General features: G+C 42.6%; 1 protein-coding gene across 32 annotated transcripts in view; it reads right to left on the reverse strand.

The window, feature by feature from the left end:
- ANK2 (ankyrin 2) overlaps nucleotides 1-24,923 on the reverse strand; it is a 275,430-nt gene that overhangs the window by 59,385 nt on the left and 191,122 nt on the right. For 26 of the 32 annotated variants that reach the window (XM_066549303.1, XM_066549305.1, XM_066549325.1 and 23 more), the window contains 13 exons: nucleotides 20,447-20,545; nucleotides 19,624-19,821; nucleotides 16,689-16,787; nucleotides 16,417-16,515; nucleotides 13,916-14,014; nucleotides 13,504-13,701; nucleotides 11,728-11,826; nucleotides 11,105-11,203; nucleotides 9,605-9,802; nucleotides 8,507-8,605; nucleotides 8,303-8,401; nucleotides 5,620-5,718; nucleotides 3,350-3,448 (listed from right to left, as the gene is read on the reverse strand). In XM_066549303.1, coding sequence (XP_066405400.1) covers nucleotides 3,350-3,448; nucleotides 5,620-5,718; nucleotides 8,303-8,401; nucleotides 8,507-8,605; nucleotides 9,605-9,802; nucleotides 11,105-11,203; nucleotides 11,728-11,826; nucleotides 13,504-13,701; nucleotides 13,916-14,014; nucleotides 16,417-16,515; nucleotides 16,689-16,787; nucleotides 19,624-19,821; nucleotides 20,447-20,545 — 1,584 coding nt within the window. The remainder of the gene's footprint in view (nucleotides 1-3,349; nucleotides 3,449-5,619; nucleotides 5,719-8,302; nucleotides 8,402-8,506; nucleotides 8,606-9,604; nucleotides 9,803-11,104; nucleotides 11,204-11,727; nucleotides 11,827-13,503; nucleotides 13,702-13,915; nucleotides 14,015-16,416; nucleotides 16,516-16,688; nucleotides 16,788-19,623; nucleotides 19,822-20,446; nucleotides 20,546-24,923) is intronic. The other 6 variants (XM_066549331.1, XM_066549308.1, XM_066549307.1 and 3 more) reach the window with 1 other exon arrangement.

Raw genomic sequence — 24,923 nt, forward strand, 5'->3', positions numbered from 1 at the left:
TCATTATTTCTGTTGCAGCAGAACACATGTTCAGGTTTGCAAATTAGTTTATATTCACCGAATGGCTCCACCACCAGGACTGACTTTTCCCCCATATTCCCATGGCTTTCCTGGGATAGAAATGTCAGGCAGCAGTGGGGTGACAAGGCCAGTGATGACAGATGGGGAGGTGCTGTCATTCAGGTGGCACTGACTTTGTCTCCTCAACACCAGAGTTAACAACTGAGTTGAACAATCAGCTAAGTAAAAGCACAAACTGCAGGTAGAGAGGATCACTGTCCACCTTATTATCTCCCAGGTAACCAAGGTTTATGGACTACTACATCCATCTATTTGTTACTTAGGATTTTATAGGCCTCCATATAAAAATCTGGTCTCTAAGGCTTGCAGGTATTATTATCTATTTACAGGGAAGCAAGGATACTTTACTGACTTCCTGGCTTTCTCAGGAGTAAGAAAAAAATTACTTCATAATTTAACAATTGAAACAAAATTTGGAAAAGAGATTCAAAAGAGTGCACATGCACATTACAGAACAAAAAATCTTCATTGCTGATTTTGGAACACTGAACTCAGCAAGAATCATTAATTCTAATCCCAACAACTTCTGTTGGGAATTAATGTTTTTAAAGGAACTTCTAGTGTGACGTTAGAATTTTTTTAATTGATAGGCACATCAAATTCTCTCAAAATTTAAAATCCATATCTAACCCCATGAATGGCCCACATGGAAGACTGCTCAGTGTGTATTTCTCAAACCCCCTATGTTTAGTGAGAATACCATGATGGAGTTTACTTAAGGTTTCTGTATTTGAGCCTTTCATTGTAAGGCAAGATTTCACTGGGTGGCATAGAATAATTCCAATATATAATTCAGGTATGTAAACCCATATATGCTTTCAGGAATGACTTACTCAGAGCAGCATACTGCAAACAACCTGAAAGCTCCTCATATATTCATCTGTCCACAGGAAGGCTGTGCTTGTTTGTATAAATGGCCCCAAACTTAATTGCATAGCAAACCTCTGAAAATCCAGTTTATTCTCATTTCCTATTGCCCTTTTATCTTTCAGTAAAAAATGTGCATTTTATTCTCCCTATTGCTACATATTCATGTGGCTCCACTAATAACAGCACTAAGGCAAGCAAGAGGAAGGTTTGTTCCAAGTTAGAGCAAAGAAAGGCTTTGGCACTGGAGATCTTTTCCTCATCTCGAGTGGCAGTGACTTGCATATCAATCACGCATGGGGCTGCGTACCATCCTCGTGCAGGGCTCAGCCCAGCCTCACAGGATGAGGTAGCCATGGTGACAGCACCTTCTCTCAGGCTCAGCACTGCCCTCAGCTCTGGCCACACCAACCTCACCATCTGGGGAACCTGACTGCAGGGAGCACCTGCTATCAGCTCTCCTTTGCAGGACTTGTTCTACATTATGTTTAATCAACATCCCCCCCAAAACACCATCATTCCGTACATCCCCCTAAGGTACAAGGGTTAGATGTGCTCATAGCTGGAGAATGTGAGTTATGGAGGGCTCCCACCTGACTTTCCAAGTGTGCAGACACAGATCAAGATTTCAGATTTCTCTTCTGTGCGAGCACTAAAGGTCAACCCTGCAAGTACGTTTCAGTACTTGATTCAGTCCTAAACCCCAGACATCAGGGATCTGGTAGAAAATACCATTAATCCTCAATGTTTAAAGAAATATTTATCCAAAGTTAATAGTTCACATGTGTCCTTTTGTTGTGCAATTCCTATTATTTCAAATATCTAACACCTACATGAGACAAGGTCCAAAGCTGCACAGTGAAACATCGTGGAAATGAGAAAGGAAGTTACTGCTTTTATCAAGCAATAAATCAAAAACCTGTGCTAGGACACAGCCCAGAATATGTGACAAAGGCATCCTATGAAGCTTAAAAATATAAAAACTAAAGTTTCTCAAAAAAATTTCCCTAGGTTTTATTTTCCTAAACTTCTGATTAGATACATACGTGTTTATGCACGTACATGTGTGATGTGCTGTATGATTAAACAAGAACATGAAGTAATAACAACAGAGACACGCAGTCTTTATTAAGAGACTTCTGGAATTACGCTGGAATTCCTATTCCAAACCTGACTCAGCCTGATCTTTGCAGGTCATTAAAAAATTATGACTTATTCTATTTGTAACCTTATGCCATGTTATCTTTATTGCATCTTCCTTGGTTCATATCAAGTGGGATTTGCTGTCAGCATGCAACAAAATCAAAATTATATTTCCATTTCTTTACAATTGATTTTGGACTTCTCCTCTTCTAACCCTCTCCATGACTGAGTAGTGGCATCTTTTTAGTAACCTACAGATTTTTACACCTCTGAGCCCCTAAATATCATCTAGAGCTGTTGGGGTTTCTAGACTGTTAATGTTGCATTAAAAAAAAATAAATAAACACCAAATCAAATAAAATGAAAAAAACATCACCTTACAGCAGTGTTTCAAGATAAATGCAGTAATCAAGACTTAAATAAAATCAAATTTCTTAAATTATGCACTATTTCTAATGTTCTCCCTTCCTACCTGCTATGACATTTGTAGATGGGAGGTAAAAGAGCAAGAAGAGAAACCCTTCTCCTCTCAGAGTGTCCAAAGAGATCAGCTTTTCCTGGCTTAAAGCTGCAGTACCACCTTGCTGATGTTCAGCACACACCGTTCACCAGTCCTGATGTGAAAATACAGACTCCAAGAGTGTGGAGCACTGAGAGAACTGAGCCCATAAGGAAAGATTCCTATGCATTTTGGAAAACAGGATCTGTTTGAACTGGAAATGACTTGAGTAAGAAGATGATGGATGTGATTCACAGCCATCCAGTGAGCATCATTACGCTTGGCTCCAGGCCATGGCTGGTGTGGTCCAAATGTAGAGATGCTGCAAGGATTGAGCCTCAGGAGGTGTCAAAAGTGTGGAGACGTAAGGCCACATGGGAAAGGAGAGGTGAAAAGACAAACAGAGAAATGGCACGATCTAAACAACAGTGCATAAACTTCAGGAAAGTTTGGGTTTGCAGCTCAGACCCAGGTGAGTGAAACAAGTTTCACTCTGACTTGTTATTTTCCGTCGGTGTGCACACAGACTTTGTTCCCTAGCTCAGGGGAGCCTGTTGTTGTGCACACAATTCCACATGCTCATAAGATACGCTCAAAGCACTGTAGCAAAAATTCAACAGAAAGGGAAGGGGAGGGGGGGAGCTAAAACTCCCCAAACAAAACAGAAAAGGAAAGAGATGCATGGAGAGCTTGAGGGAAGAGCAGAAAGACAACACTCTGAGTAAAGAAGAGCCACATCTGAATGCATGTGCAACTCACAGTTGTGGTGGTGGTGATCTCCTCTGTGACAACCTTCAGCGTATCGACCACAGAGATGTATCCCAGGCGCCTGGCGATAGCTAAGGCTGTGTTACCATTCTGCAGGGAACAGAGGGGGGGAGAGCGCTGAGAGAGAGGGAGGATTGTGATGTGAACCAATGAGATCACTCTCCACACTGCATGAGCCAGCATTTCCATCCAAAACAAGGCACAGCCTAGGAAAATCACGTCTTTTTACCGTTACATCTGACTCTCTCTTTGTAACTTCTTTAAGACTATAGCCCCAATTGCCATGGTAACACAACACACTCACATCTGCCAGCGATTCCAAATACTACAGCGCTGTATGGTTTAACCCTTCAGGGCTCACATTGCACTATGCAGCCTGGCTTGCCTGCATAAGTTTGGGGGTTATTTTGCAGAAATACTCTTCTAGAAAGTAAAAATATTTTAACTTTTTACAGTTTCACTCCCAGTTGAAACTGTTACACCTTGACCAGGTATAATTGCTTATCTGGGGAATACAAAATTACAGCTGTGATGTCCACATATACTCCTATTCTTTCACACGACAAGAATGTACTTCCATTAACAGTTCACAAAAGCTAATGATTTAACAAATACAAGCCACAAAAGGCTTGGGGGTGAAGAATATAGTTCCATTTAAATACATTTATTTGCAGTTTGACTATTCATAACATGTCATTCATCAAAAGGACACTAAAATAATTTAGCAAGAGTTTAAGCCTATTTATCCCCATTTCATCTCCTGGAACACTGGCAGTCCACAGTCCCATGTCACTGAGCTTGGGGAGGGGAGGAAGGGATGTGTTCCCTAGTTCTTTGCAAAGAGTTCTACACAGAATTGCTCCACGCTCTTTTGCGCTGAACCAAGGGATAACATGCTGGTCTCCTGTGGAATCGTGGACTGTCACTGTACCACTCTTTGCACAGAAATGATTGCTCTTGTGACCCCACTGCACCATGTGCAGGATTTATCAGCCTGAGGGCTCTCTCTTCTTCAGCAACAACTTTGGTTATCTATAATTTAAACTCTTCTGTATTAGTCTAGCTCAGCCACCCTGAAGCAACACTGAGTTTGTGGATTAGCACAAATGAACACAAAATGAACAGATTAGCATCTTCACAGCACAAATAATTTGACTGTTACTTCACTCGCACATTAGTTGCTCATCCACCACTCCCATATCTCCCTGCCATATGTCTCAGGTTGAAATTCTCTCTTATCTCAAGCCAGAGGTTGCTCTGTGTGGACAAGGACAGATCAAGTATCTGAGGAGGCAGCCAACTGTGCAGCAAAGACACATCCCTAAGGCTGCTTGGACTTGGATTAGACCTGGGCATGACAGTCCCAGTGTGAGGACTGAAATCAAGTCAAGAGACCCTCAGCTAAACACCCCAAACAGTGGGAGTGTTTAACTGAGCAGCCCCAGAAGCTGACTGCAGTGGTCTCTCACTTGATGACCCAGTGCACAAACTGGGATTTTGGATAACTTTCACACAAGATTACTCCACATGATTGTTCCAGGATCAAACATGGTGCCAGTGCTGATTTAAGCACACAAACTAAAGGCATAGGGAAAACTGATCCACTCTAGGGAATGACAGCAGTTTTGGACACTCTGGGAGTGTTCTAATGATTACCCAATTAGAGGTGACTAGTAACAACATCAACGTGAAACAGGACAGTCGCATTCCTGGCTGGCTGACTGCAGAGAATGAGCTGTGCCAGGAGCTATTGACACTCTTTGAGGAGGTATTAATTTCACTGAGTTCACTGAAGTAAACTCACTAAGAAACTGAAATCAATTCAGTGGATTGAGGGACATAAATCTGGGTCTAAATAAAAAACAAACAAACAAATAAACAGAAAAAAAACCCAAAAAACCACCACCAGGTTCTGAACTCCCCTTGATTTTTAAGGAAAACTCCTTCTGAAGACATCAATTTCCAGAGAGAAGTGTTGAGGCAAAGGGAAAGTGAACGAGCCTGGCACAGAAGCTATGGCCAGCCAGATCCTGCAGCTCAGCAATCTGCTTCTCTGCCTCACGTTTAGCTTAGTGCACAGCTAGGTCGGATGTGACTACCTTAAGAGGATAAGGAAGAGCAGAGGAAATTACATTTCCACATATGACAACCAGCTGTATGAGGAATACTTTCACCAAAATAACAGCCTGCTCTCGAGCCCTAAGGAAGGCAAGAAAAGAACTGTCCAGGGAAGCAAGTTTGCAGGGGCAGGTCAGCCTTACCGTGGTGATGGCATTGGGCTTGGCCCCGTGCTGCAGCAGAACATTGATGATGTGAGTGTGGCCTTGCTGAGCAGCCTGGTGCAGAGGGGTGTACCCATTCTGTTATCCACGGCGGTGACAGCAAAAGCAAACAAAGAACAAGAGCCAATCATTAGATCAGACATTTCACTTTGCTCCGTTCTGCTCCTTTTGAGATATTTCAAACATAAATTATGACACCAATTGACCCAAAAATAATAAACCTTCAGTAATAATTCTCCTTCCCCAGAATAATGGAAATATCAAGGAAGGTAATATTCTTTTTCAAAACTAATTTCTCTCATTCTCTCACAATAAAGGAAATCCATGAAAAGACATTTCGCCTTTATTTTCTAAATCAGAGGAAGGAACAATGAAGTTTAAAGGGGCATGTTGACGGCATAGAATCATAGCTGAGGCAGAGAACATTGCTCTTCCTCTCACATCCTAGTTTTCAACAGAGGGCCCAAGGTTTGCCTTTAAAATATCTGAGTCTATTAAAAAAACACATCATTTTTAACAGCAGTGATTAAAGGCTGTTTGCTTTTTAAAAGGCTAAAAACATATACCTGTTACAAATGTCAATCAAGTTTAGCTTCACTTTGCCTCCAAGAGGCTGGACCAAGATGAAATTACACTTAGGAATTTGTACTGCATGTCTGCCTTAACAAACAGGCTTAGTTTGAGATACTCATCTGCTCCAGTGGTTTGTTCTCGTGTCACACAATACAGAAACATAACCAAATTGTGCTTAAGCTGGCTGATCTGAGATGGTATTGTGTGAGTCCAGTCAGGCAATTGGCTTTGAAAGCAGGCAGAAAAGGAACTGGAAGAAAGCCTTGGGTTGATCACACTGTACACTTATGTAAAGCCTGGGGCAGGCTCTCAAAACATGCTCTGAAGACTTATCTCTGCTGCAAACAAACAGATGCCAGTAATGCTTTGCACTGCTAATTAGAAGGTGATCATCCAGAACTGTTACAGTTCTTATACTGACAACACATACAGTTCTTATATGTGTGGACTGCTAAAACTACTGCTTACTGTAGGTTCTAGTGGAAAGCAGATTCAACACCTTTGCTTGAATAGCGTGGTCCTTCAAAAAGAGAAGCCACGTGTTCCTTGCACCAAGCATTGTGCAGGCTTTCTCTAGTGAAAGCCCAAGTTGCAACAGGTGTTATTCATTCTTTAACATGCCTATCCTGAATCCAGGATTTATTCTTTAAACTGAGTCCACAACATCAGTTGAAAGATTGCCAGTATTTTTAGTGGTCTCTAGGTGTGAGATTGTGGAGAACTGCTTCCTGATACAAACTTGCTGACTAAATGAAACTATTCTAAATAAGTAAAATACCTGGGTGAATGGATTCATAATCTGTCCCAGCAGACCTTTAAACAAAAAGAGAGACCTAATCCTAAAGACACAATTTTGTCTGTCCCTTGAGTTAGCCTCCAAATACCTCATGAATGTCTTGGCAGCTACAGTTTGGATCCCACTAGTGTCTGCTTTATTAATTCTCATCAGCTGTTTTTCTAGCAGTGTTGCCTGTCCTTTTGGAATCCCTGAGTTTAGCCCATTGATTTTGGGTGATCCCATGAGGGATGGGCCAGAATCTTTTATTTATTTGCTTGGATTTTTCTTACCACATTGAGTTGTGACCACAGCAACAAAATAATGCTACTTTGAGAAATGACTCATCCCATAGGTCCCAGCTGGGGACAGGGGAGCTGACCAGAGGAACAAGCAAACTACAAACCAGTGATTTTGATGGGATTTTAAAGACACTCTCAGTGGGCTGCTTCCTGTTGGTCCCAAGACATCCAGCTTGAATCCAGCAGCCAGGAATTGCCTGAGGTGAACATTAGCCAAGCTGGAGCTCTACAGTTCCTGAGTTAGCCTTTTCTTTCTGATAAGGGTGACGTGATGATTTCTGGGATGCAACACACTGTTGCTGCCATCAGAACCTCTCTTTGTATTCCCAGCAGTTACACAGCTTTTACTACAAATGCATCCCATTCAGCTGGTGTGCCCACCAGTTTATCCCTGAAGAAACTGTTGAAGTCCGTGGGCTTTGTTCTGACTTTGGCTTTAGGCAGTCAGGCCCATTTCAGTGTATCTGGTCAGATTTCAGCATAGCCAGATTCCCCTCAGAAAACCCCAAACTCTCCTTGAGTAAACCACATTCCCTTACCACAGCTGCTTCCTCTCCCAGAGTCATCCCACCCACACACTGAACAGTGGTAACTCTTCCCACTCTTCTCCCAGCATATTGGAGAGAACTGGCATCACCCTGAAAGTGTCTGAATTGTTACTTGCTAGTTTGGCAGCACAGTGGTATTACAGTGCTGTAAACCATGTGGTTTAAAATGAGAGCAGGAACAAACTTTAATTTGTTAGTTTGCAAGTAATAAAAAAAAGAAAAACCAATGAAATGGATTGTCTGTGTTGTTTTTTCATACACACAGAGTTATCTGGCTTTTCTTTCCTGAACACCACACCATGAGACAGAGCAGACAGAGGGCATTCCATTACAGCTACCACATGTTGATACCTCCCCTGCCATGGTTAGAGCTCCCAAGGGAAAAAGCACGTATGTCACGTAGGAGTGCTGTGTTACCATGTTCAGAATAAAGAGCAAAAGCAAAGCAATGGAAAATTCTTTACCTTTGTTTTAGCATTGACATTTGCTCCGTGCTTGAGGAGAAAATTCACCATTTTGATGTTTCCATAGTGACAGGCCACAATTAAAGGTGTATAACCAAGCTACAGGAGGAGAACAAAGAAGTAAAACTGCAAGCTCAGTGGAACATTCCTTGGACAAGGGTAGCACCCTTTGGCACACTGGAGACAGCAGCCACTCTGATTTACCTTTGTCTGAGCATCCTGGTTTACACCGTGTTTGGTGAGTATCTCGGCTACATTCACTTTATCCTCTTGAGCTGCAAGGTGTAAGGATGTCAGTCCAGCCTGGAGATGGAATATAACAGGTAAGTAAACTAACAGATAAAAGTAAGAATAAAATCCTACTTTAAATAAGGAAAAATCTAGACTTCCCTGCCTCTTCATCTTTAAAACATGATCAGACCCTAAGTGTAGCTTTTGAGTATGGGTGGTGGTTTTAAACAAAGTAGAGTCAATGTTGCTCCTGTTCCAGCTGACGAACAGCTCCAAACCAATTACATCACCATAACCATAGAGGAAAACTTTAAGGCATGAATGCTCAAGATTTGCTACAATAATGTAATTTGGGAAGCTGAGAATCACATTAATAAAATGTGCTTCCCACTCTTCAGACAGAAAGAGGAACCTTGACAGCTGCCGGCACAAGCCAGATGAAGACATTAACTCCAGAAATAGATCCCATTCAAATGCCAGGGAAAAGGATGCAGCCTTTAACTGACAGCTCACTGTGATCACATGCAGCGCTTTCCTGTGAACAAGGCACTGAACACATTTTGTAGAAGAAATGAAAATCTCCTTGTTTTTATTAGCAGAATATAGTTACTCCGTGCAAGGAGATACCAGAGTCTTCTATCCTAACTTGAGCAGAAGCTGCAGGCTTTTCACCTGCATAAGTAAGATTTGCAAATATCCCTGGATAAACCCAGTGACCCATGAAGATTTATAGTAGTGGTTTGGGTTTTTTTTTGATGACCTTGTTTTCTGTACAAAAGCTGTTAGGCATAATTAATAAAAAAAATTTTGGAAAGGTCTTCCATAGAATTTTTCTTAGTCTACTCCAGTAATATGATTGTTTTCTTATTTGCCAGAGAAAGTAAATTTCTTCACTTACCACTGAAGGATAAAGACATGCAGAAAAGAGCCTTTGTAGGTGAGAGCACTGAATTATTTCAGACTGGAGCTCTCAGGTTTCTAGTATAGGTTGTTAAACCCACTCACGGACACAAACGTTGCATCTTACTGGATACTCCCACCCATAATACTTTGTTTCCAATTGTGAGTTACCTTTGTTGCCACGTGGATGTTGGATCCTTTCTCCAAAAGTAAAGTCACCATGTCAGTGTGACCTTCCTGGGAGGCCAAATGAAGTGGGGTGACTCCCTGCTTGGTCAAAATGTTTGTCTCAGCCCCGTAGTTCAACAGAGTGGTAGCTATCTGCATCTGGTTTTTCTTGGCAGCGATATGGAGAGGGGTGTATCCATTCTGACACCAGGCAGGAAAAAAAGGGAAAATAAAGTTACCACAACAGCCATGTAGACCTAAGAAGTCAGGCACCATAAACAGTATTATTTGATGCTATGCCTGTTATTAGAGATGAGAGTTCATTAAATTTTCAAGGCCAGACATGTCCCACATGGCCCTGCTGTTGTGTTGCTTTGTCCATCTGTTATTTTCACTGCCTAAACCAGAACAAAGCCAGCCCTCACCAGGATGGGCAGGACTGTTCCACCAATACCTTCAAATTAGTCTGAGTTTGACACCTACATTTTGTACAACCAATGTCGCAAATAATCCCTTTTGAGTGGTGAGTGACATTGCCCATGATGACTGATGGGTGTACACCCTTCATCACGTTATGCTTTTTTAGAGCACACGAGTAGAGACGTGTTTACATATGAAATTTTGATACATGTGTCACTCACAGGCTGGAAACAGCAATGGAGTGGAATGGTTTTGTGATTAATTCAATCATTTAAGCACAGAAGAATGGCACTTTCTGGCAATAAGACAACTTCCTAATTGCTTTATAACACATTGTGAGGGAAAAATCCCAGGTGCCAGCACACAGGTCCTGTGGGGGGTGCTTGGTTGGGTTGTCCTGTGGTTGTTTTGTTGTGTTTTTTTATGTTTCCCAAACTATTCTGCTTCCCATGCACTGCCATGGAAATCACATTCCCATTACAATCCCTGAGCATTTCCTGAAAGCCTGTAGATCAGAAGCCTTGCACAGGGCAGGACACTATCTGGTGTTGCACCCATCTCGTCACCATTTTCCCCTTTTAGCAGCTTTTTCTTTATACAGCAATAGCACAACACCACTCCTAACCCTGGAATGATCTGTGTGCATGGTCAGAATGCACATTTCTAAAGTTATTGTGAATATTATGTAATAGTGAGGCGACTTCCAACTGCAACCAAAGCTCTGACAGAGCTGAGTCCCCTCAGGGCTCCCCTCACCTGCACAGTGATACCACAACACCACTCCTAACCCCGGAGTTTAATGTCATTGCTAACATTGCACAATAGTGAAGTGACTTCCACCTGTGACTAAAACTCTGGTGGGATTGACTCGCCTCAGCGCCGCCCTCACCGACGCAGCGATACCGCGACACCACTGAAATTAACTCGAAATTAACTCCCCTTGTGCTCATTCCCTGTCTGCCTGGCCAGAATATACATTTTTTACATCATTGCTACCGCTGCGCAGTAATAAATGGCCCGGCGGCCGTGCCGGGGCCGGCTCCCCCCGGGCTCCCCTCATGGAGGGCGGGCGGGCGGGCTCACCTTGGCGGTGGCGTGAGGCGAGGCGCCCTTCTCCAGCAGCAGCAGCGCCACCTTCTGGTTGTCGTAGTGCGCCGCCACGTGCAGCGGGGTCAGGCCGTTCTGCAAGGGCGGCGACGGCGTTAGCGCGTTACGGGACACCGGGGACACGGGCGGGAGGGGACCCGGGTGCGGTGGGATGGAAGGGTTGGGGGGCTGCAAGGGACAGAGGGGACGGGGGAGAGGCAGTGGGGATGGACAGCAAGGGCATGGCAAGCAGGTGGCTGTTAGTGGGGAGAAGCAGCGCACCAGGCGAACCACAGTGGCAGCCGGTGGCTTTCATCACCCACACCAGGGGATGGTGGGGCTTTGGCCCTATGTTTATCCATTGGAAATTTAGGTAGCTTGATGGAACCCGTGCTTCCTGAGCCAAAGACACACACCTGCCCTCAGAGCAGCCATGCACCCTCCTGCCATGAACCCAAACTCAGCATGCTGGGTAGGAGCAGTCAGCCACCACCCAGGAGAGACATGACCCCAACAAAGCCACAGCCACCATGCAAAGAAGCTGCAGCCTTCTTAGGGTGCAAATTTCACACAGTTCTTCCTTAAGGAAAGGCTTCTGACTTTTTCTTCCCCAGCAGTACCTTGCCAGCAGAATCAGGACAGGCACGGCGCTGCAGCAGGAGCTTTGCCACTTCCAGGCTCCCATATTTGGCTGCCACATGCAACGGTGTAAATCCCTTCTGAAAAATTCCAGGAGATAAAAAACAGATGGTTTGTGTTAAAGGTCATGCTGACATCTCTTGTCTAAGAACTATGTGTTAAGCACCTACTCTTCAACCTCAGAATTGATAACTGAACCTAGAAAGAGCAGCCTCTCTTGAAAGCACTATGAGAAGTACAAAATACAAGAAAATACTTTCCCTTTTATTATTCTTCCCTATTTATGTGCTCTCAGGCTGGCAGACATTTTATCTGATACAGACTGTACCAGCAACACACACTGCATGGGGGCAATGAAGGCACTTCTTCAAATTTACACCCCAAACCAGCTGCACCTTTTTTTGTTCCATGATGACAGCTTTACAAGTATTTCCTGCATCAGTCATTGCCAGTAACAATGAAACACCAATTAAATTGATCAGATAAATCCTCCAAACTCTAATTCCCTTCCTCCAGAAGGGTTTGTAAAAAATTATTTGTACTTGCATTTGTGTATTCATACAGTCACAAAGTTCTACTGAAGCTAAAAAGAGCCCTTCTCTTTGCCTGTTTTAATTAAAAATTTGGTAAGGAAAGCTCATGGATGTATGACAGTAGGTGGCAGCCTGCACTGCTGCCTGACACTAATTTTGGGAAGCTGCAATGACCTATTTGCCTGGCACATAAGTCATGTTTAATGTTTATTATCATTATCATTTAGTTCCATTAATCCCACCTCAGAAAGAGTTTATATTGGGTAATCTGAAACATTTTCAGTTCACAAATCACAAGTCTATAAAGATATTATCTAGTGGGCTCCATCTTCTCCTATTCATAATTATAGAATGTTCCTGCAATACTAATTGCCATCAAGCAATATGGGAGATTAGGAAAGTATTTAGTGTATTTTTAGCCATTCTAATGTGATTTAATAGCTGGATAAAAGGAGAACAGCAAGCCCTTCCAGTAATCCATGGATCATAATTTGAAAATTGCTGGTTTAGTCTTTTAAACCCTGGAAGACACGTTGTTGTTCATAAACATGTTTTAAGCTCCAGCTGTAAAACCAAGGGTACTTTTATAAATAGCAAAAATTACATGATTCTCACTTATCAAATGCTTTCAATTTGGAAAAGATATCTTGATACATCATTCTCTTCACAGCTATCTACTATCTTACATATTCATCTCTCTGTTAGTAATCTATTGGTACCATTTTTGGCTAAAAAACTCACTAGTGATTCTGGAGAGCATTTATTTCACAATCCCAGACAAAATGTCCTGTTGTGTCACATGACATCTCATTTTAGAACCACTGAAAATAGATCCAGTATTCGACGAGACTGGGCAGATGCTGACTTCTGTGTTTTAGGAACATTCCTTTCAGCTAGCACAGGCCAGAATTATTTTGCTATTTAAGTAAATAACGTATTGAAGAAAAAAAGGAGACCTGTTCATAAAAAATGTATCATTGCCATTCCCTTTTTTTTTTTTTTTTGAAATTCTGCCAATAAAAGCTGTGCTTATAAGGGAAAGGGAGAAACAAGGACATTTTAAACCTGCATTTGGCTTCAGTGGCAAGCAAACCCAATTTTAGATGACAGCAAAGTTGAAATTTGATTAGCTCATGATACATCACTCCAGCCTACTGGATTGTTGCCAATTAAATAAGACAACAAAAGGGCCCAAACCGCTTCAGTTCCTCAGTTTAGCCTTACCTTGGTGGACATGGAGTGTGAGGCGCCCGCCTCGAGGAGCACGGAGGCGACATCGAGCTGCCCCTCGCGGGCAGAGATGTGCAGTGGGGTGTAGCCATTGGTGGTGGCTGCGTCGGGGTGCGCCATGTGCTGCAGCAGCAGCTGCACGATCTCTGTCTTGCCCAGGCGGGAGGCGATGTGCAGCGGGGTCTGTTCTTCCTACAACTCAAATCGAGTGGGTCGTTAGTGCTAGGGAGCCACCCTGAGCCCAGCATCCTCCTGGGTCCCCACACACCTTCCTATGCATTTCTCTTGCAGAGTCATAGGAGGTGATAGCAGAAAAAACGGAGTAATGGCGGAGAGGAGGGTGGTGAATGATTCCTTCAGCCGTGGTTTTAAGAGAAAAAGAAAACATTGTAAGCAGAACACCTACCCTGGCTCGGGCATCCACCAGGGCCCCGTTCCTCAGGAGGCAGCGAACCACTTCCACCTGCCCAGCACGTGCCGCCATGTGCAATGCAGTTTCTCCACGCTGCAGGAAAGCAAAAGCATTTCAGTGTCCTAAACTTCCATGAAGAAAGATCGTTGCCAGTGCCAGTCCCACTCATGACAACTGGTGCTGAGACCCATCCTTCTGCCAGCTGAGACTCTGGCTTCAGCTGCAGGGCAGGGTGTAAATACATGTGGCTGTACCTGGAACGCCTTGGTTTGCCATCTGGACAATCCAAGACTCAGGCACTGAGAGACAGAATGAAAATCCTGGCTTAGGAAAAATTCTGTCAGATAGACTTGCCCTGGTCACATATTCCCCTCAGCTTTCTACGTAACAGAGCATCAGCTCGTGTGCTGCACAGGAGATGAGAGTACACTGAGCTGTGTGTCTCAAGGGATTGCACGGTACAGGAACCTCAAGATGGAAGGGGATAATTTTCCAGATGGTCCCCTCCTGCACACTGTGTGGAGCTGGCAACATTAAGAGGCCTTGCAATGGCTGAGCACAACTCAGCCAGCACACGGAATGTGTGAAATCTGCACTCAGCAGTGTGGCTCTGTCTCCAGGCTGTGGAATCAATCTTGTTTCAAGCCTTTTGTAGCTCTCAGAATTTGAAGGATACGAAATATTGGAAAGTATTTTCAGATCAGGAATATTCAAAGCATTTACTCTTTGCATAGGTTTTCAAAAAAACCACTGAAATGAAGATTCCTTGAGGACAGCACTCCTAGTTTAATTGGGCTCTGTTCTTTGAGTGCAGTGTCCCAAAGTGGACTGAAACAGTCCCTGGGCAGCTCACCAGCATCTGGTGCATCAGGTCTTGGGACAGCTCTGCAACCAGGGGCTCTATTCATCTCATATCATGAGAACACAGCAGGACCCATCATTTCTTTGTGCTATTTGTTCACAATTCTAACACCAGAGCTGGAGAATATTCTGTTGTAAGGCCTTTCTCCCCTTGACTACCACTTAAACTGCAACTGCCAAAATGAGCACCCTAGTCAAGACTTTTTACATCAGAATGGGGAATCATGTCCTCTTGTCCTCATCTAGATGTAGGGAAAGAAGTAGCTTTAGCTTGCCTGCTAATAGGGATTTTTACTTACAGCAAACCCTCTTCACCAGGAGTTGACTTATCTTGTCATTCTTAAATTAACTTTGTATTACCAGCTGTGATTAGTAGGTATGCAACAACAAAATCCCACAGCCCTAGCTAAAAATCTTAATCATTTCATCTATATGTAAAGTTTACTACCTGAAGAATAAGCTGTTTAATAGGTGAAAATACTCTAAAGATCAAATTTCTGCAATGACCCTTTTGTGGTTGAATTAGCAAAGCAATTTAGGTTTTGGAAACAGTAATTCAACAGGGAAACTCAGCTTACCAAGTGAAAGCCAAGACACCTGTGTAGCAGAAATTGTAAAGTGTTAAACTTTGCACATAAATGCCTGGTAACACAATATTTTTAACTGCTTCCACAAAGATTTTGTGTTGGTTTTTTTATTATCAATAAAGTTCTTACATAAGGATTGCTTCCATAACAAAGTATGGAAAGTCTATTTTAATGATTCACATTAACAATTCTGCATGCTAACAATTTCACTGGGTTGCATCTAAGATTTTTCTAGCTGAGAAAAAATAATGAGTACCAGGATTACTAAATTTTTGTTGGTTTTGCTGCTGGGAACACTTACCTATAACCTTATGTACTGAAAAAAGTTGCTTCCCAAGTACAGGTGGTCCCAAGTTGAATATTTGTTTATGCTGACAAATTCAAACAGTAAAATATCTTACGAAATACATCTCAGAAAACGATAATTTTGATTTTGTTGGTTCATTTTTTTCCCCCTATTTTTGGTAACTAGGTTGTTGGTATACAAACACTGATATCTATGGTTAAGTCAGGTTCTGCATTTTGTGTTACTTCCCAAAGGTCACATTTTCCAGATTTAATCACCGGTTCCTGGAATTTCCTGTCTAAGAGGAACATCTTGAGTTTTCCAGGTTTGTATTTTGTTTAATCATTGGGGTTTTAAGCATTTCACACTCTTTCACTGACAGGAATGACACAATTTCATGGCAGCCAGCGAAATCATGCAGGCAGAAATTAGAGCCATTTGGACTTGAATTTCATCCTTCAGAACAGAAACACAGACTTTGTGGGATTTGGCTTATAATCCATTTTGGATGGTTTTGGCGAGTTTTGTCTGTTTCTAAGGAAAACCTTACCTATTTGAGAATTGTTGAAGAACACGTGAAACCAGAGATGGCTTATGACACATGCAGTCATCACTTTCCCCTCTTCCCTAAAAGTGCTACAATAACTTGCACTAATATTCAACAAAGTATCATTAAAATGTGACCCTTGGGCTGAGGTACAGGGTAACCAGGGACTCTCTGAGGGTCCCGAGCAGAAGGTTCTAGTGAAAGCCATACTCACAATGTTAGTGACATCAGAAGAGGCTCCGTTCTGCAGCAGGAGGAGGACTATGTTCAAGTGGCCCATAAATGCAGCCACATGTATTGGTGTGAGGCCCGACTGCGAAACAAAGCAAGAGCAGTTTTACTCCTCTGCACGGCTCGAGGGATGGGCTTCTTCATTCAAATCAAACATGCAGGAAAGTGAGGCAGGACAGGAGAGACAGGAAGAAGAAAGCAAAAAAGGAGAGAGAGAGAAGGAAGGTTTCTGCAGCACATGAAACGTTTTGCTACCTCTGTTATAGCCTGGATTGAAGCCCCATATTTCACCAGGAGTTCCATGACTTTGATGCGATTTTTCTTGCAGGCAATGTGCAGTGGAGTAAAACCATTCTGTGCAAAAGACAGTGATGTTAGTCAGAAACATGCAGCTACACTTCCCACACAGCTCCATGCTGCCACACTGGGAGCACAAGGGTTAGGCTACCACAAGCAGCTGTTCTTTAAGCACAACAGGTTATGAATTACAGACATCTTCCACTATCTGAGGCACAACAAAGCAGTGCTGCTGCTTTCTTCCCAGGCCTGGGAGAGAAAGGAAACCTCCACCTCCAGACTTCACATACAGACACATCTGTACTGCCTGCCAACTGCACATATGTGTGTGTGTGTGTGTGTGTGTGTGTGTGTGTGTGTGTGCTTCCTGGGGCAGCACACACATCTGTGAGGAGCACTCCCAGTGCTTCCCAAGACCGCCTAACACAAGGGAAATGGAAGAAATTACAGTGAACACTTCAGAATCAGTGCCTTTACAAAGCATTTCCTGTACCTCTCTAGGAGACTCATGGAAGGTTTGGGTTGGAAAAGTCCATCTTGTTCCACCTCCTACCATGTGCAGGGACACCTTCCACTATGCCAGGTTGCTCCAAGCCCCATCCAACCTGTCCTTGGAGATTTCTACCAATAGGGCAGCCACAGATTCTCTGAGCAACCTGTGCCAGGGCCTCCCCATCCTCAGAAGGGAGAATTTCTCCCTAATATCTAACCCAAATCTACTCTCTCTTTCAGTTTGAAGCCACTTAAACTGAGAAAAAGAGAGGAACAGAGTGCTTATTCCAGGTTCCACCTTAATCTATCATTTTACTTGAAATCTAAGGACCTGTGTATATTTATTTTTATATTTATACCCTAAGCTATAATATCCATGTGTGTGTACATTCTGATGTACCTTAAATAAAGAACCACCCCTTGAGCTGCGGTATCATGATAGTCTGATGACAGTTAATGCAGGTTAAGTGTGTCTCTGAAGCTGAACCAACACATTATTTACCACATGTGAACATTTTAGTGAAAAGCACAAGTAACGTTTTTTAGATAACGTTGAAAAATTGGTAAATTTTCTAATAAAGAGCAATAATATTGCCAAACAATCAACCAGCAGTAACCAGAACCTTGTAGTGAGAGCTTTGTTTATGGGAAAAGATAATCACGTAACAATTATTCTACAGGCTGCTTCTGTTAAAGGAAATGTTAATCGCTAGTTCATTTGGAGGTCCTTTAAAGCATAAAGACATTTAAAAAGCTGAGAACTCGCATAGTGCTTGTATCCCCAAAGCATTTTGCAAACATTAACAATTTTTTAAAGTAGCTGAAAAAGCATTCTTTTAATATTTATTCCATCACTGAACTCTGCTGAATATGATTACTGTTTCTTTGATTTCTAAAGAAATAATCAAAACCATTTGATATTTTACCTCCCGCACAGCATCTCTCAATATATTTCATAGGAAGTTTTACTGTTTCAGAAGTTTCCATATTTTTCACTGAATTTCATTGCCTCAGTTGATTTAATTTTGCTACTTCTATTTAAGTGAGGAACAGTTTGACGGGGGAGAGGAGAAGGCAGAAAAAAAATGTATCACTAACAGAAATTATGAGCTTCATTTAATATATCAAACACTATCAACAAGCCAAAGGTGACAAGTCTCTGATGGGAGAGAGAGAAAATGAGGGGGGTAGTGGGGAGAGAAAACGAGTTTGGTGGGAAGGGAGCAGAGAGGCAGCAGCCTGAGAGTGTTCTCCTTTTGTTTCAGATGTTTCACAGGGAGGAAGGCATGGAGGGAGGGGAACAGAAGATATATTTCTGGTCATGGAAGGAAAGAAAGAAGACATAGGGGATATTTGTGAGTAGCTGAGCAAAGTGCAGGTAATCAGAAGACTGGCAAGAAAAACAAGCAAAGATAAAAACAGTGTCAACAAAGATTACCCAAGTGAGCATGGCACTGAAAAAAGCAAAGCAAAGAAAGTGTAAGAGGAGGAAGCAAAAGTGGCTATGGGATTTTTGGGTATGGAAAGTCCAAGAAAAATGAGGGGGCAGAAGAAGATGGTGTCAGTTCCAAGGAAGTAAAGGACAGGGAGAACCTACACAGAAAAACAGTGGGTCCTAGTGTGGGCAGGAAGCTGGGGAAGGTGGAGTGCCCTGCACTGGGGGTTCTGTAGAGGCCCCAGTGCAGCTGGCCATGGCAGAACTCTGGCCACGCAGGAGCACCTCAAGTGTTCACAAACTCCTTCTCTTCCTGACAGAGTGCAATATGTTGGTACATGAACTCCCAGCCAGCTAACAGTTCCTAGTAAAGATTGTAATCTTGTCTGGCTTTGGATACGTTAAAGACTCCAAACATTTCCAGAGTCAAATGTGATGTTTTTCTCACTGTTAGGGGCAATGGTTTGATCAGTGAGTAAAAGGAATCATAACTGCTGTCCTGTAAGCATAAGAACTGTTTTTTGGAAAGAAAAATGGCACCTGATAGAGCAAAATCATCATTTGATAAATGCAGAAATATTAGCTTTTCAATATGTTTTGCCTATGCCAATTAACTTACTAATTCAGTTGAGAGTCCAGAAATTGTGTATTCTATCACCTGGTATGGAAAACTGAGCCATTAATTCATTAAAACACCAATGTATACATCAACATCAGCCAGAACCTGCTCTGATTTTAGGGACTCTGCAGAGCTTCCACACCTGACACTACAGTCACTTGCCATGGGGTGTGTTCCATGATGAGGCCTAAGCACACAAGGCACAGGACTGGTAACTAGCAGGTGTGACACCCCTGTGGCTACTGCATCTACTTAAGGCTGTGGAGTTTGCTGACAGTTCTCACTCAGCTTTCCCGGCAAGAGCTACCAGGTAGCTTTGTTCCATGACCCATGTGGGACAGCTTTACCAGGGCACGGGCGTTGGGGTTGGCTCTCTTGTCCAGCAGGAGCTTGGTGACACGGTAGTGACCGCAGTGAGCGGCCACGTGCAGGGCAGTCAGGTAGTCCAGTGTCACATCATCCACAGGAGCCTTGTGCTGCAGCAGGTGCTTGACACATTCCACGTGGTCCCCCTGGGCTGCCATGTGGAGTGGGGAGAGTCCATTCTGTGACACAACAGAACAGCAGCTTCAGTAATCCCCACTTAGACTGTGGTACATGTAAGAAGGACATTTGTTGTTGTGAGGTGCTGCTCAGTGGGCTCTGCTATTATACAAATATCTTCCCCTCATTAGTTTCACCAAAGAGACAGAACTTGTTGGAAATACATTTATTTTAGATGTATGTTTTCCAGATGCAAGGAAGAAGACACTGAAATAATTTTCCAACTCTGAAATAGTTGGTAAAAATATTTAGGAGAAAGTGTACTCATTATCGTATGTGATGGGTCAGACAATATGTACCAGGAATCACCTCTCAGGAGTGACTGACCCAGCTTTCACATCTCTGTGCACTACAGGCTCAGGAAGCAGCACAAGGGAAGTGCTGGCAGTAGCACTCCACATCATGTGTTTAGTCTGATACTAGAGAGACAGGCAAGCAAGCGTACGCTTTTCATACATTTGGAAAGGATTATGTAAGCAAACCTTATTTTAGATCATTCTTCCCATTAATACATCTCCTTTGGGAGGACAGTAATATTGCTGTCTTCCTCCCTGTCCTCTCAGGGACTCTGAAAGCTCTGTGGAAGGTTACAGAGGTGTCCCATACTCTGACAGGGCCCACACACACCTTGGTCCGTGCGAGCAGGGGGGCACCTCGCTCCAGGAGCAGCTCCACAACCTGGTCGTGGCCACTTCGTGCTGCACAGTGCAGTGGGGTGAGTCCATCCTTCAAGGAAAAGGAGATAAAACAAATGAGCACATCCCCAGCTGATTGTCCTGGCACTCTGGGGAACTGCAAGCCTGCAAGGAATGCAGCCCCACACATGAAAAAAAGCTCCTTTTTTGACTCCTAACTGAAGCTGGCTCCACAGCATGAAGTTTCATCCCTGTTCTTGCTTGCACCAGTAAAGGACACGCTAAGGTTACTGTTTGAAGGGGAAAGCTCATTGTGTGCTGAAATCTCTTCTCAAAGGATAATATGAGGGTGCACTGCCTCCTCCCCTCCCTGCCCTCTGCATGGCTTTGATACAGCATTGCCTCTCCCTGGGTTGAGGGTGCTCCATGAACCAACCCATGTCCTCGGATTGCTTTTGATGCAGGGATGAAACAGGTGATGCTCATACCAGAAAGGTCTAGAACTTTATTTTGCTTTTAAACAGGCATCAATATAAAGAAGATTTTAAAACAAGAGAAAAAGAGAGAAACATAACCAAATCTTTCACTTCTGAGATTTAGGGGTGAACACAGAGCTAACAATTCTTTTCTAAAATTGCTATCAGACCACCAACTCCACAAGAGTTTTTTCCATTGCAGAACACCATTCTGTACCAAAAGACTCGCTCACAGTACTATTAATGATCACAGCAGTGGTAGCAAAAGATGTGTTCATGAACTATTTGGATGGGAGAATGAATTCTAGGTAGCTTTTGTATAGTTTGGACTTAATGCAGAAAAATAAGTATGAGGCTAGAAAAATGGTTGTGAAAGAATATTAGTGCTGAATGACTGAAAAAAGGTAACATGTAGGATATGAAAAGCCAAGTTTTCATCTCCTTAGCCCTCAGCATTGTTCAAGCACACACTCAGAGATGTCATCAGCATTCACTCAACAGAGGCGGCTTTACCAAGGTGAAACAGGAATGTTTTTAATTGCAAGAAAAGCCTTCTCCTTTTGAGACATGCCGCTCATCTTGTGTGACATTGACATTGTTATTCCAAGAATCCCATTGAAGAATCCAGTTACAGCTTGATTAAAAGGGCAATATGCAGGTCTGAATTACTCAGAGGCTAAAAAAGTAGCAAAACTGCCAAAACATGGCACTAAGGATGAGTTGGTGACCCTGCTTCATACACAGATGGACTGTTTACCTTGTTGGGGTTTGGAGGAAACCAGCATCACTACGTTTTTAAATTAAAAGTAGCTCTAGACTACACAGTGCCATTGCAACTGCAAGCTCATTGTGGCAAACACTGCCCTGTAACACCCTACAAAAGGCAGTTCCAAGAGGCAGAGCCTCTCTCGTGCCCAGTTTCCAAAGCACAAAGCCCTTTCCAAGTGAGCAGCACCACAAAGCTCCACAGCTGCAAGGGGCTGAAGTCTGCAGGAGGAATTTTTCTCCCTTACTTATCTCCTTTTTCCAGAGGCTTTTGTGACACACTGACAGGGTTAGGTGTGCCTGGGTGTTCACTGTGTCAGAGGCATTCCTAAATCCCACAGAAGGTTTGCAGTAAAATTACACAGGTGGAAGATCAAACCCAAAAACAGAATTCGTGGCCTTCAGCACTGGTAGATGGGGGTCAGTGTGAAGAATTAGGTGGAACTAATTTACTCTTTTTTATGCACTGAAACTTCAGAGTCCTCTAAGCCTAGTCTTTTTATGACCAACTGAGGTACGCTATCATCTCATTACCAGAGGGATTCCTACAGATAACTCCTACTGGCATTACAAAGGTAAGAATATATCCCAAATGCATTTCTAGGGAAGGTATTTATTTGGGATTTCTTTCCAGTTTCTGGCCTCTTGTGCTCTACATTTTTAATCAATGTGGGAGGCTCACTTTCCTTATCTGCATGGTGGCTTTGATGTTACTCTATTTAGTAAAACAGCAAAAAAAGAATAATTGCATGAATCCTTGAACAAAAGCAGGACAAATCCCAAGAGGGAGAAAAAGAAGAAAAATATAAGCTAAGAAGTGCATCAACTCCTCAAGAATGTCTGGCTAAAACAAAAAAACTCCAAATAATTTAAAACAATGATTTCTTCTTTGTTCTTACCTACAATTCCCTTTCAAAGCACAGATAGAAATTCGCTACCTATCCTACCAACACCTGCCATAGGTGTTTTGAGGACCTCCCACAGAACCCTCTTCCCTTCCCTCTTTCTGCTCTGAGGAAAACATCATGTATTGTTGTCATTATATTGCAAGAGCTCTATTGTCATTATATTGCAAAAGTTCCACAGTGCTAGAGTTTGGTACCTCCTTGATGTTTCTCATAGGCCGCTCTTCCAGGCACTGACTCTTCCTTCTTCTCACAGCAGCCAAGTGACTCGAGGTCCCCTCAACCAACCAACCCACTCTTCCATAACACTCTTCTTATTATCGGCTACAGCTGTGGCCTGTTAAAGTCAGGCCTGTTCCAAATCGTTAATAATTGGCTCAGCTGCAACTCTCTAGGGGATAAGATTACTTTCTATGCTACGTTTATTTACTTATATTCTATCCCCATACAATGTATATTTAAAAATTATTGTATATTTAATACTTCTAATTCTTTTGCTTATATCTTTTGCTTATATCTTTTGTTTAAAGATGAGAGAGATTTCAAAGAGAAAGCTGTTGTAATAGCAGAATCAGTAAAGAAAACAATGCAGACAAGCTGACATGAGCCAACATGAAGAGACACACTGGTGTACCAAACAAATCCTTTTTTTGCACCATTATCTATTTGCCATGAGCCTCAGAGCTCTCAAAGTGACTTCAGGAGCTGGCCTAAGTACTTTGTCAGTCATTCCTTTGCTAATTGAAGAACACAGAGTGACCAACACATCAGGCACATCACTTGACAGGACATCCAGCTCTGGGTCAGAGAGACACAGACTTTGAAGCACAGATAATGGATATCCCATAAACACAAAGGCTGCCATGTCAGGAGAAAAGAAATTCAGCAATTTGATGTTTAGAGAAGTTTAACAATTATCTCCTTGCCCTGGATTGTGTGGAATGAAGAGTTAAATGTTTGTATCTTCCCAGTGACATCCCACACCTGGTGCTCTGCTGCTCCCAAATGAGGTACTCTCCTAACTCATTCTGTGATGTAACCAACAGCTGGGTCACCCTGAGAAATGGCAATGCAACGGCCTCTGTGTGCACAGAAGGCAGGAAATTCCATCAATGCTAATTCTTTCTCAAATGCTTCTCAAAATATGAGGAAAACTTGTGCTTTTTTTCCTTGAAAATCAATCACTGGTCATTTTTAACCTGCAGAATTAATTCTGAATGCTGTGTATGACTCCTAACGGTAGGGCTTCCAAAGATGAATTATTTGGTCATTTCACAAATGTATTCTTTCAGCTTAGCAGAGACACAGAGACAAAAAGAAGCTGTGCTTATGAGGGATTTTTAATGGGAAATGATGTGGGCAGCACATTCACAGGACAGTTGCTCACATTCAGCACTCATTCAACCAAAAACTAATGATAGAAATGAACATCAAAGGCCAAATTATCAACGAATTATTCTAAACTGCAGTTGCATGTTCTCATTTTCATAAGGGTGAAGTAAAGTTTTAGTATTTCATATGTCAAACATGCAAAATTGTCTAAATTTTCTTAACAAATAAAGGGATTTTAATTTGTTCATTTTTCATTATGACTAAACCTAATCTCTTTAAAAATGAACAAGGCGAGTCTCCCTCTTGCTTTAAGCTCTTGGCATAATTAAACATGCCGTAAAGTATTCCTCCAGGTCGCCATTCACAGCACAAATTTGAAAAATACAGCAAAAAATATACCATGTGCCTGCTTGAGTATTAAGATAGTAACATAAGTAACTCCAAATAAAAGTCATTTTCTAGATAACTTGCTTAGACAATCCCTACAATACACCTTCCCACTCCCTTGTAAACATTATATGGAGTCACTAAATTTTTTATAGGAAATATCTGCATTGTGATTAGATATTTATAATCTGACATAGCTTTAGGAACAGCAAAAGCTGCCAATGAATTATTAGTGCTCTGTGCATGTAAGAAGATGAGGAGAAAATGTCACAGCAGCATTACTGCAGGAACAAACACTGTACAGAGCACAGTTCCAGGGCAGGGCCAGGATCCTGCTGCAGTGGTTACCACTCCCATGTGGAAATAGCAGAGCCAAGCCTATTTTGTCAGGACACAGATGTACAAAAGGAGATTTATTAGTAATAATATCTCAGTAGGTTTCCAGAATGAGTGTTAAGGGGTGTCTGAAGCACATTCCCCACAAAAAAAAACCCCAACCAAATCTGAGTTGTGCTGCTCAGTTTCCTTCCTTTTGTTTTCCTATTGGTACTACTCATCTCCATGAGTGACTTGCCACTCCTCTGAGCTCCAGCTGAGCTCATCC

This window comes from Molothrus aeneus, chromosome 4, assembly GCF_037042795.1.
Source record: "Molothrus aeneus isolate 106 chromosome 4, BPBGC_Maene_1.0, whole genome shotgun sequence".
NCBI classification, from domain to species: Eukaryota; Metazoa; Chordata; class Aves; order Passeriformes; family Icteridae; genus Molothrus; species Molothrus aeneus.